At 36.8% G+C, this 13,718-nt stretch overlaps 2 protein-coding genes across 3 annotated transcripts; both read right to left on the bottom strand.

Annotated features, from left to right (window-relative positions):
* Positions 1-839: 839 nt before the first annotated feature.
* Positions 840-2,125, bottom strand: LOC106171921 (carbohydrate sulfotransferase 10-like). Its single transcript, XM_086995966.1, has 2 exons — positions 1,943-2,125; positions 840-1,749 (listed from the first exon to the last, which is right to left on the bottom strand). The coding sequence occupies exons 1-2, from the start codon at positions 2,054-2,056 to the stop codon at positions 946-948; spliced, it is 918 nt and encodes a 305-aa protein (XP_086852092.1). The 5' UTR covers positions 2,057-2,125; the 3' UTR covers positions 840-945.
* Positions 2,126-8,350: 6,225 nt separating this feature from the next.
* On the bottom strand, positions 8,351-12,701 carry LOC106166747 (sulfotransferase 1B1-like). Of its 2 annotated transcripts, XM_086994789.1 has the most exons (4): positions 12,580-12,701; positions 12,203-12,266; positions 10,095-10,298; positions 8,351-9,349 (listed from the first exon to the last, which is right to left on the bottom strand). In XM_086994789.1, exons 3-4 carry the CDS (start codon positions 10,294-10,296, stop codon positions 8,613-8,615), a joined length of 939 nt encoding a protein of 312 aa, XP_086850915.1. In that variant the 5' UTR covers positions 10,297-10,298; positions 12,203-12,266; positions 12,580-12,701; the 3' UTR covers positions 8,351-8,612. The 2 variants fall into 2 exon arrangements, with proteins under 2 accessions (XP_086850915.1, XP_086850914.1); XM_086994788.1 differs by lacking the exon at positions 12,580-12,701 and having other exon boundaries at positions 12,203-12,527.
* Positions 12,702-13,718: the final 1,017 nt, after the last annotated feature.

Raw genomic sequence — 13,718 nt, 5'->3', positions numbered from 1 at the left:
TGATAACCTCATTCTACAAGCCCCTCAATGACAAAAATAGTTAATGCAGAAGTTCGTTAACATATGTTTACGTGACTGTTGCAAAATTCATATTCACGTTTATCAGGCCGCAAAATATGTTGCGGTTACAAAATGCTTATGGTTGAAAAAGACGGCTCCACAGCGGATTCATACGTGATATGAAGATTGTGGTTGGTGATCCTGGTTGAGACACGACGCAATAGGAGAAGAGCACGTTTTCATGCAGTTATAACTTTCTTGACGGAATATTTTAACGTGGGAGGGGTTTGTGCAAATTTTACAATGTACCCTGTGTTCCACCTGAATTACAGGCAAAATCGTCTGCTTATCTTTTATTGCTGACTGTAACAGACGGTTATAAGGATGCGTAAAAAAGCAAGGTTACCTTCTGTAGGAATAAGGGTGCTTTCCCAGAGATTTAGATCGATCTAAAAATTAAGTTTTAGATCGAACTAACTCCCTGGGGGTTCAGGCTAAATTGCAGTCAGCCGAGCGGACACCATAGTTAATTACCCCCTTAGAGCTTTTAGTAGGCGGGACAGACGCTTAAGCCGGCCAAGCTGACAGTAATCTAGTGAGACTCACCACAGGGATAGATCGATCTAAAAATCTATGGAAATGGGGTGTAAAACTCCGGATATAACAAATATAACATTTCCAGAATTTCCAACATTGATTATTTTGTCTGAGAGATAATAGCTAATAATTTAACCACCAAAGTACAGACGTCCTACTAGAACGTTTAGAAAAAAATATCTAATTTCTGTTTAAAAAATAGGCGAATGCGTCCCCTAACTTAAATTTAACACAAACCCCGCTACTTTTAAAAGATGATTATTATTATCTTTCTTTTTTCTTTTTGATGGTTAGACTTTACTTTGACAGTCTTTTTTATATAAATTGATTGTTATTATTTTTCTTTTGTTATCCAAATAAACTCATATTATATCCAAAATACTTCTCTTCAATCCAATACAATTCCTTGAGTCGCTTCAAAAGTTGTTTATCAAGTCCTGCATAGTACTTCCGAGCTTCATCGTCGGACGACAATTTACTTGATCGATGCGAGGGCGAGAGCTTGATTAAGTCGTCTGCGCCTAGAAGAGCTATAATGTTCTTGGTGTCGTCTTCGATAGTCTCAAAGTATGCAACGAAATCGTACCGCAGTTTACAAGGCGAGCACAACTTGTTAAACGGATCCCAGTGGATATTTCGGTGGCCGACGAGATAATTCAGAAAATCCGTAAAAGTAATGTTACGCGTTTTTCGTTCTCTTCGTCTTATATATTCCTTGATTTTTGGAAATAAAAAAAATTGTTCTTTGTACGCCGAGACCAGCCGCACTAGAGGATGGCGGACGGTCATTATTTTAATATGGCTGTTCACTCGAGTGTGGATACCAAAATCCGTGTAGGTGTAAAGTCGACGTTCGTATATTTTCGTTTCCGTATAAGGCATATCTTTGTATACCACAGAGGTATTCAGCTGTCCGTTTAGTTGGAGCATTAACTTACGCCACGATCTGCTTGCTGCCTTAGGAATTGCACATATAATTACACGGTGCAAGTCATCGACAATGACTCTATCTGTAATATCATGCTTGGACACGATAATGGGAGTGTCTGCACTTGTGGTTTCATTAAGATCCTTGCACATCTGATGAAGCATTTGTCTTCTCCGGTTCATAATCTCCTTCCATTCCACGGGTACTTTATCCCATTGTAGCCCCTGGAGAAAGTAACAAATCAATTAAGAAGCTATGAAGGAACTGGGTTCTTTTGACCAGCTATTCTGTTAAATTGTTTGGCGGTCAATTTTGGATATTTGACAAAGCCACCTTTTGCTGTATCCTCTGAAGAACGTGAAAAATGAAAGTGTTGCTACTTTACTAATATGTGTATATAGTTATAACGGTACCTACTTGTAAGGTGCTGCCAGGCAGGTGAACAGATTTCTCACAAACCTTCTCTGGATTTAAAAGTGGTTGATATGCAGTCTTGATTCCTGGGAAAGAAAGATGGCAAGCACTGCTCATTAAATCTTATGAAGTGAATTGATTATTTAACACAGCATTTATACCATCAATATGAAGAAATACTGAATTTTTAATGATGCTGCAGTTCTATGGAAATTGAATCCTCGAGGCCACGTTAGAATTCAGTATAGATTTTGATCATCTCCAGTTTTTAGAAATTAACAACCATTATGAAATTTCTACCCATACTGATGCAATATAGCCAGGCCCGTCGTCATGGGGGATTCGGTGGTACGAAAGAACCATCGTTTTTGTAAGGAAAACGTCTATGCTGGGTGAAATTTGTTCTGGGCACACAAAGGTTTCATTGTAAAAGGTCCACTTCTTTCGGAAAAAAAAACCTTTTAAAATTGCTGGCTACGGGCCTGAATTTAATGACTAATGTTGAAAAAAGTATTGACCGATTCGGCAAGCAGATAAATTGATTACAGCCAAGGCACTAATTATTACTATTCTGAAAAAAGGATATAATAGTGATGTTGCAGTCACATGGAATATTAATATAGCTAACAACTTGAAATGATAGAAATTATCAGCGTAAACTGTCAAGGTATGGGGAGTTTTGAGAAGAGAAAAGACGTCTTTCAATATTTACGAAATTTGAAATGTAATATCCTCTGTTTACAGGATACACATTTTACTTATGAAAAAGAAGCTCAGATAAGGAATGAATGGGGTTACGAAGCTTATTTCAGTTCTTATACCTCAAACGCCCGAGGCGTAGCAATTCTACTACAAAATAACATAACTTTTAAATTGCTACAGGAATTCAAGGACGAATCCGGGAATATGCTTATTCTGAAATTTGACGTTGATGATAAAATAGTAACAGTTGCAAATATCTATGGTCCTAACACTGATAATCCCGCATTCTTTGAAAACCTTTTCAAAAAGATCGATGAAATGGACAGCGAATTTCAAATAATTTGTGGAGATTTTAACCTGGTTTTGAATCCAGATACTGATTACTATAATTATTCACGGATAAATAACCCCAAGGCAAGATTAAGTGTTTTAAATATGATAAAAGAAAACGGCTATTTAGACCCATTTAGAGAACTATATGGGAATGTGTCTAATTTCACTTGGCGCAAAAGAAATCCAGTTAAACAAGCCAGGCTGGATTTCTTTCTCACCTCAGATAATTTAGTTCCAAATTTGGTCTCAGTTAGCACCCTACTTAGTTATAGATCAGATCACTCACCAATTAAACTTCAAGTAAAATTTGACAGTTTTAAGCGAGGAAGAGGACTCTGGAAATTTAATAATTCCCTTCTATACGACATGACCTATGTCGAAAAAATTAATGAATCCATACGAGATTTTAAAAAAGAATATTGCATTCCTATATACAATCTTGAAAATGTTGACAACATTCCTGACCAGGAATTGCAGTTTATGGTGAATGATCAGATGTTTCTAGAACTTTTGCTTTTACGTTTAAGAGGAACGACTATTTCGTATGCATGTTTTAAAAAGAAAAAATTACAAGAGGTAGAAAAAGGGCTTATGAAAGAAATAGAACAATTAACAGAAGATTATGAAAAGTGTGATGCCCGTCTTCAACTAGAATTAGAAAGGAAAAAACAACAGTTAGTTGAGATGAGAAGTGCAAGGTTAAAAGGTAGTATTATTAGATCGCGCGAGAAATGGTTAACTGAGGGAGAAAAACCCACAAAATATTTTTTTAGCCTTGAAAAAAGAAAATTTACACAAAAAATCATTCCCCGACTACAGGTTGGTGAAAATGAATATATTACTGAGCAGAATGAAATCTTAAAAGAAACAAAAAAGTTTTACGAAAAATTGTACTCAGAAAATACACAGTGTGCTGATATTGATTGGCAAACAAATTTAAAAGATTTTAATGTACCAAAACTGACTACAGATGAGAGGGAAAGCCTAGAAGGTCCAATAACTAATGTTGAAGCCAAGATATTCCTCACAAAAATGAGAAACGATAAAAGTCCAGGTTCGGACGGATTTACTGTGGAATTCTTAAAGTTTTTTTGGGCGAAAGTAGGGACCTTTGTTATACGATCTTTAAATTATGGTCTTACACATGGGCAGCTCTCTGTCACCCAAAGGGAGGGAATCATAACATGCATTCCGAAGGAGGATAGACCAAAACAATTTTTAAAAAATTGGCGCCCTATTACACTATTGAATACCGTTTACAAGATTGCCTCAGGTGTCGTATCAAGTAGAATAAAAACGGTATTGGATAAACTGATAAGTAAAGAACAGACTGGTTTCCTAAAAGGGAGATACATAGGGGAAAATACTCGTTTAATCTATGATCTCATGCAATATACTGAGGAAAACCATGTACCTGGAATATTACTTCTAATAGATTTTGAGAAGGCATTCGATAGTATATCATGGGACTTTCTAAATCAAGTTCTTATTTTCTTTAATTTCGGTCCAGACATAATAAATTACATTAAAACCTTTTATAAAAACATTACTTCAAGAGTAAATCAAGGAGGTCATTTATCCGAAATGTTTCAACCACAGCGTGGCCTGAGACAAGGTGATCCGATATCACCATATTTATTTTTGTTATGTTCTGAAATTCTTTCGGTAAGTATAAAGAATAACCCTCAAATTAAAGGAATACAAATTGGGGAAAATGAATACAAAATATCGCAATATGCAGATGACACGTCCTTAATCTTAGATGGTTCTGAACAATCCCTTAACGCCTCCCTACAGGATCTAAGATGGTTTGAAAAAATTTCGGGTTTAAAAATAAATTATGACAAAACTCAGGTTATTTGGATAGGGAGTAAAAAAAATTCAAATGAGAAACTGTGCAAAAATTGGACATTAATATGGGGTGCAACGTCTTTTAAATTATTAGGTATTAAATTCTATGTCGAACTAGATACTATATGTGAAAGGAACTATCGGGGAAAAATTGAAAGTACTGAACGATTACTTAAACTATGGGAAAGACGAATTTTGACCCCCGTCGGCAGAATTACAGTGATTAAAAGTCTCATAATATCGAAATTTAACCATCTTTTTATTTCACTGCCTAACCCATCTAACCAAATAATTAAGGAGCTAAAAAAGCTAATCTTTGGATTTCTTTGGAAAGGGAAACCGGATAAAGTAAAAAGGGAAATAGTATGTAAAAAAATAAAAGATGGAGGACTAAATATGATAAACGTAGAAGCTTCAATAATGGCATTAAAATTAACTTGGGTGAGACGGTTGATAAATAGGGAGGGTTTTTGGCAAAATATCCTTTTGCATAGATATAAATTAGACTTGATGCTAAACTGTGGTTGTGAATATTTGCGCTTCTGTCAAACAGGCACACAGAATTTATTTTGGAAGGATGTTTTTTTAGCTTGGCAGGAATTGTTGAAAAAAAAAGAACAAATGACCGAGTTGAATAAAGTCCCCTTATGGTACAGTGACTCTTTGATGATAAACAAAGAGACGCTGTTCCATAAAGAGATGTATGATAAAGGATTTAGACAAGTGAACGATCTTATCAATGAAAAAGGTAGACTTTATTCATATAAAGAATTTTCTGAACTCTTCAATATTAAAATCAATTTTTTACAATACAATGGTATTATCGCAACAATAAATGATCTATACAGAAAAAAATTCAATCCACATAAAATCAAAATGTACGGTCCGTGGCAACCAGAAGGTATACGAGTTATTGTAAGACAAACAAGGGGATCAAAAGATATGTACGACATATTAAATAGCTCGAATGTTAGGCCTATTTTTGAGGAAAAATGGTCAAATATTTTTACTCCTCGGGATCATAGTTTTTGGGAAAAGATATATAAGAAAACCAATGTGTCGGTAAAGGACACAAAAATGCTGTGGTTCCAGTTTCGAATTTTCTATAGAATCCTCACCACAAATAACTTTGTATATAAAACTGGCCTAAGTCAATCACCTATGTGTACATTTTGCCACGAGGAGGTAGAAACTATATATCATATACTTTGGGATTGTAATATTGTACAAAACTTCTTACGCCAAGTAGAAGCATGGTTAATTTCTTGTAATATATATTTAAATTTCAGTAATATACAGTTTATTTTAATTGACATTAATGAACGTAATGTATCCAATATAATCATGACTATACACATTAAGTTTTTCATATACAAAACAAAATGTCAGAAAGACGCACTGTTACTCACAAAACTTCAACTATATTTAGAAAATATATACAAAATCTATAAGCAAAAATACATTGTATCTCAAGACTTAGATAAATTCAATGTTATATGGCAGAAATGGAGGGGTATATATGGATTTGTGTAGTTGCATGTATACAAATTATTGACTATAATTTTCTTATTCGTTAAATCCTTGTGGACTTTGGTATTGTAATGAATATTGTGTGCTTGTAAAAATTTATGTACTTGCTTTTTTTCTATTGCAATAAAAAAAAAAAAAAAAAAAAAAAAAAAAAAAAATAATAGTGATTTAGTAAGACTTCATTGATGGCTTCAGAATATCTCACTTTGTACGAATAACTCTAGCTTCATGTTTATAGTGAATAAATGGGACTGCAAGATGAAATAGTTGAATAAAAGGAACACAATACATATATAGTGATCTTTCTGCTTACCTACGCACAGTAGCAAAGATATGGCTCCTCCACACAACGTAATGAATCCACACTTTAGGAAAGGACGTAGACCTGACATTGCCATGTAGTTTTTACCGAGTAGATTTATTATTTCTTCTATTTCGACGTTTCCAAAAGCCGCAAGTGCAACTGTTGCATTGGCAGGGATGGAATGATAATGAATTATAAATCATTGCTTTAAAGGCAAAGACAATTCCAACCTCAAAGTTATATATATATATATATATATATATATATATATATATATATATATATATATACGTAGTTGCTATTTAATATGGATATATATGTATACGTAGTTGATATTTCATTTGAAAAGGTACACACAATGGACGATAGAAGTGTCATCCCCTGAATCAGAGTAATCAAGTAATGATCAAGTAATCAATAATTGAAGTAGGCAGATCTTGAGTAGTGCCTGCCTGCTCTACATTGTGTGTGTGTATGTGTGTGCGTGTGTGTGTGTGTGTGTGTGTGTGAAATTAGATGTTAATAAAATGATACCAGGAGCATATCATTCCACAGTCTTTTATCTCCAACAAAGTATTGGTTCAGTAGGGCTGACACTTCTATTGTCCAGTGTGTGTACTTCCGGATAAATAATGTTTAATGAAATCCGTTTCTCATACAAAGATTGTAAATAGAGAAATATGTTGTGAGTTGTGTCCGTAACGTTTAGCCGTCTGCCTTGTCTGTAACATTACGTACAAACACATATACTGACCGGATGGTCCGCAACTGGAGGACGTGGGTTCGACCCCGTATGGGGAAATGCCAGTCCTTCATAAACGGTATCTGTATCCCCACTTGGCACTCAGCATCAAGGGCTTGAAGCAGGAGTAACGTCCCTGGTTTGGCGGTGAAATATATTGTTTGTAAGCTAGCTTTCAGTGCCTCATATGCAATGTAGCAGTTGGGCTGTATCCTCCCGAGGGAGGCAAAAATACTGATCCCCAGTCTGTATCAGGACCGAAAATGACTAAGTGTCTAATGTTAACCAAGCTGAGATGCATGTGGTGTGCGGAATAGGCCTACAAGGGCTGAACTTTAATTTAATGGAATATGTGTTGGTTTTATTAGGAGGATGGCCATGGTCATACTGGTAATTGTGCAAAAAAAAAAAGAAAGAATGCACTGCAAAACCATGTTCCATCTCAGAGCCCAAGGCTTGGGCTGCGTTTTTAGATTTTTAGAAAATAGATTTTTCATGTGAACGCAGACTTGGGCACCCATAACTTGCCACCGGGAGGCAGAACCCACTGTTCAGAATAAGTTGATCAGCGGACCTACAGATCCGCTAACTAAATATGGCTAACTCACTTAAAAGCAGTGCCGACTAACTCTAAACCTAGGACTAGGACTAAAACTAACTCTAAACCTAGGACTAATTAAACTTAGGAGCCGAGATTATATCCGATCAAGGTGTGGTCAAGTGGGGTCGGCCATATTTAGTCGGCTGATCAGTTAGTCCGCGGATCATCTGTTCTGAATGCGAATTCTGAATCCTGCCGAAATGGTCGAATTGGAGCTCGCAAATATTTTAGAAAACTTTGACTTTAAAAAATCTGGTGAGGTAGGTACATGCAGCTGTTAGTTCAAAAGATCTAATAACTAACGCTTTCTTTTCATGCTTCCTGGTGTCAAACATGCAAAAAAGACAATTTGCTTGTTTACTATAGCATCGCTTGACTTTATTCATGGTTAAAATCAATTATGATTGGAATTGATAACCTAATTCGCCGTTCTTTCCAGCAATTGTTTAGATACTTATTTGGAAATCATCCACGTAATTAGTACAACAGTGCCCTCGACGATGACCCCATGGGTGTGTGTGAGAGAGAGAGAGAGAGAGAGAGAGAGAAAGAGAGATTTCATCGACAACGGAAAGTTTCTTGGTATTACGTAGTTGCATTGTAAGTCTAATTATTCAAACTTGAACTTAAGGCCCAAAGGCTCAATCTTTTCTGCACACAATCGATCTAATATTTCCGACTGCTCGGCACTAAAAATATTTTTCCAGTCCCCAACTTGCCCTTTTCTACAAAATGGATGCTCTTGATGAAAAGAACGGTGAAAGTTTGTAGTTGGATCCTCTCTAATTATGTTAAAATGTGTCAGCTCCACGATTTTTGCAATATCCTCGTCACTCTTGGGTATCTCGAGAAACTCTGCGAGATTTTGCACGGTCTCGCATGGGTTTGATAGCATCTCTTCGTATCTCAAGGTCAGCATTCGACTATTGTGGCGACGTTCCCAAAAGCCTCTTGTGTGGTCAAACCAGTCGCCATACACGAGTTCTTTGTTCAGAAACATATCAAAGTATTCAGCCCACGTCCCAGGCCATTGCCCAAGTAGATCTTTATTGCTGCGATAAAAATGAAATAGCGACACTAGCACATCTTTGGGATTTCTGGTGATGTGGATAAACCGGGCATTAGTGTGGAACATGTGCAGCGGAAGGAAGTCATAAGCTAAGTGCGTGCGCAACTGCCTCGGTTTTCGAACAGTGTCCAAGAGTTTATGATATGTCGTGCCGTTAAATGCTGGTGCAAAATCCAATTCCAATGCGTCCACGCGGAATTTGAAGTTGGTGTTCCTCTCCAGCTCTGAGAAGTCGCAATTGATCAACATTTGGATCATGTCCATTGTCCATGTGGATCCTGAAATATTGATAATATTGATATAATATATATATATTCCTGGAATACTAAAAAAGATTTAAATAATATTACTACAGGGTTTTGTCAATTTTACACGTTTATCCTCAAATATTGGAAAGTTTGTTTTTTTTTTTTCATTTATTTGATATAGTATATCACACATTGCCCTCGACGATTCTGAAATATTGAAAATTGATATTGTTTATTGTCTGTGTGGATCCTGAAATATTGGAGAGGTTTAGGTGATACAAAGATATAAACATTATTATTATTATTATTATTATTGCAGAGAAACGGCTAGCGTTCAGAATTATTTCGTCAGCAGATGCAATGAATAGAAGAATATGGCATAATATTGTCACAAAAGATAGGCCTATTTGATAAAAACAATCGATTTATTTTAAATTCCTTTCATACGGACCGGGGTACCCAGTATGATTATTTGCTAAATTGTAAGTAATGTTAATGTCAATTTAATAAAGGGCCTTTTGGGAAAGTGTCCCTTATTTCTTTATATGAAATGTGAAATTTCTGATGTATACTAATTTTTTTTTAACTTACCTGTTTGCCTAAGACACATATTATGCAAGCAGTAAGCACAGTGCAACCTTTATATATTACTATAATTTATATTAATATCTAACCTCTTAACGCTTCAATAAGCCATTTTTCATACGATGTCTTCACTTAAATGGTTCATGCCTGTTTGTCTATGAAATTTGAATATATATAATAAAACGACTACCTGAGCGCGGGTACCCAAGAACAATAATGTCGTCATCGCTGAAGGTCTTCTGGCCCAGGGCTTCTATAGAACTGCTAGGACACAAGCGTGGTAATATGATGTTCTTGTAACGATAAAAGAACCGCCCGTCAAGTTTTCTTCCATTCGAAATTGCGACATCGTCGTGTGCTACAGGTAAGTCTCTTGTATTTGGTCCCGCCATACCTGTGAGGACAAATTGACACTTGCTATTCTTACATCTTACCCTTGTGACTGGCATTGTTAGAAAGATTGGGAAAATTATATATCTTAAGTCATATTAATTCATATATGATTATCTAATCCTAGTTAATATTTTAATTTGTATTTTTATCTATTTATCTATTAATTTATTGCATCTTGTAAATAAAAAATACATTTGTGAATTGTTTTAAAAAGAAAAATATTTATAAAGATACTGTATACAAATTAAGATTTTTCAACCAACGTACGCGTGAAAGTACATATCACCTGGGCGGCAAGATTGTCCTCAAATCAACGAACTCCCTTATATCAAAGATGACCTACATGCTCTTATATCATCAACCTAGTGCCCTAATTGTAACAACGTCCAACTCTGTGCGCATTTTTAGCCCGCTTTTTCTTATAAAGAAACCCTGGGAATTGCTCTCTCGTCATCCCGTTGCACGGGATTACAAAGGCTGAGAAAAATTAATGGAGAATAAAAAATATCGATGCTCACCATGCTATATTCAATCTTGGACGAGCAATACGCAGCTTGGACAAATAAGCAACGATTCAATTCATTTCTATACTGGTGCACAGTTTAACACGACGTTGTGCAATATACTATAATAATTATGCAATGGATTCATTACCATATAACCATCTGGATATATATATTTCCTTGATTTGACCTGTTACGAAAAGAGTCCTACCGCAAATCACCTTCAGGTTTCTTTCGTAACAGGTCAAATCAAGGAAATATATATATATATATATATATATATATATATATATATATATATATATATATATATATATATGGTTGGAAAGCTTGGGAAAACACACACACACACACACACACACACACACACACACACAGAGCATGGTTTACGTACCCCCCCCCCCCTCCCCACAGGGAGCTCCGCCATGCTCTGTAAGGTGTAATAAAGTGGTATTTCACACAATTTTGAAACAAGCTACCTACAGAGACTCCTGTCGGAGGGTACGGTTGACGACCCTGGCTTGCACCGAGGCCGCGAGGAGAAGCGACCTGAAGGTGATTTCCATTAGGACTATTTCGTAACAGGTCAAATCAAGGAAATACAGGATAAAAAAGTTCATGTAATTCCATTGTCAAATGTAGATTGTATGGTGACGTCAACTGGCTACCACATTTCCCCAGCCAAGTTCGCGGGGGGGGGGGGGGGATCTCCACGTATTTTCCGTTGTAACATGACAAAAACTTCCCCGTGGTAGAGTCCGATTTCCCATTCTTTGTTCATTTGTACAGGTAAGCCTCGCCCTACATTATGACCCTGTTATGTCAGGCTAACCCTAACCATTATAAAAACCTTCTGTTACACGGACCCTCAGTTTCGTTACACCGGTCTAATCTTGTACATGGATGTGGTACAGCTGAGAGAGGGACTCCGCTCTAAAAGATAGTGGTTGAGTCCATGATTTACTACCGTCTGAGGTTAACGTTAGGTAAAAGAGAGTTTTGCTTATGTCTAGGGCAGTGTCAGAACATGGACATGGTGCCCTTGCTTAAATTTATCACCTGTATAGTTGACCCTCGACAGAATAAAAGAACGTTATTCCTTTTTCATTCCTATTCACATTTTACACTGCGGCCCAGTAGCAAAAGTCCGAAGGTTCATTGGTCCGAATGTTTACTATAGAACCTTCGGACCAATGAACCCTTGATTAAAAAAACGATGACATTTTACCGTTTTTCGGACCAGTGAACCTTCGGACTATCGAGACGCCCCCTTACGCTACTATATAAAATCTCCAGTTACTGAAGACGTCTCGGTAAAAATGTTTTCCGTGAACGCGTCCTTGGCTAAGCGAATCCCTCCCATTTTGGCGTTTCAGTCATATAAATGATTTAAAAACCATACCTTTACACTGAATTCCTTTTATAAGACAGCTAGCAGTACTTCCAGTGCGAGCGTTCCTTGCTATCTGAAATGTCAACTGTGCCTGGGTTATTATATATATAGGCATCAAATGAGGACAACAGACAAACGGGCAATGAACCTTTACACAAATGAACCTGTTTTCTTTTTTTGGTCTCCATTATTCCGATTATGCATTAATGCAGTATTGCGTCAGATTGAAAATTTATACCCTTAGAAGTCACGTTCTTTTATTATCCGTCTCTCTCGTTGACTGCGTACATGAAAAACAGGTTCCAATTACATTGTTTAGTCACTGCTCTAAATCATCCGGTAGATTTAGCATCAAGAATATATACAAATCAAATTATGCAACTTACGTGGTAAATTTGAACGACGAGCCGACGTTGCTGTCACACCAGAGATTTATCACAAGGTTAATGACCTGGATGTACAGGTCGCCTCATTTGACTCCGGCGCCCCTTCGTCTCATTGTTTTTTATTAGTGCCAAAGAGAGAAAAACCGCGTTACCTCTATTTGAACCCGAACTGAATGTAAATTTTGTGCCACGGAACCTCTTATAACTTGTCACCTGCGCCAACTGACCGTTGTTTTCCTAAGGTTTGAAAGTAAATGGAACACAAACGGTCACTGACCTTTTCAGACAGGTCATTGACTGCGAGGTCAGTAACCAACACGCCTTTATAGCAGACCATCATAGCAGACAGTTAGGGCAACGACAACATTAGGAATGTTTTATTCATATTTCCTCCTACTGCAGTATAATAGATAGTCTGTGGTGACTGACGACAAAAATGGAAATGACAGATAGGGCATTGGCCTACACTGCAGGCTAGAGGCGTGCAAATCACATACTGGTAGTTTAAGCCCCCTTTAAACTGGACAGCGTCCTTTCTGCGTCCTTTGTGCGCCCATGAAACTGGCATCGCTGTGGTCGTACTGTAGAAAGAAGTCACAAGCATCGCTTTGGCTGCAGATTGAATGCTCAATGGTGGGCCAGTTGTCGGCACGCCAAGTATTATTTTATTTACTCTCAAACGGGGCCGTACTACCAGTGTAAAGGGGGCTTAAATAAATAAAAAACACTCAAGACGTGCACGCATATAGGGGCACTGGAGAAAACCTACGTGAAATAAAGGCAAGTTGCATCATGCTTGTATTCAGCAAGAGCCCCACATGGGGTTAGTGCGCACTAGCCTGTACGATGGATTCATAAGATAACAAGAACCAGAAACTCATGCGCACCTTATGATTAGGTCAGTGGGTCGGGTTATCTAAAAATAACAAAATAAAATATGTCAGAATACATCAGGGGGCTGGCTCACTGCCTATTAGTGTAAATACACACTGAAATCTGGGAATTCAATAGCTCACCACCTGTGTCAGATAATATTTTATGGGGACATTTGAGATGATAAAAGCCAAGACAGTGTATATATACACTTACATTTATAATATTTATATATTTGATATACTATTTATTTCTTCAGTGCACAT

Source organism: Lingula anatina, chromosome 9 (genome assembly GCF_051362555.1).
Source record: "Lingula anatina isolate TDL-2025a chromosome 9, LinAna3.0, whole genome shotgun sequence".
NCBI classification, from domain to species: Eukaryota; Metazoa; Brachiopoda; class Lingulata; order Lingulida; family Lingulidae; genus Lingula; species Lingula anatina.
This window is presented reverse-complemented; position numbering and strand designations above follow the sequence as displayed.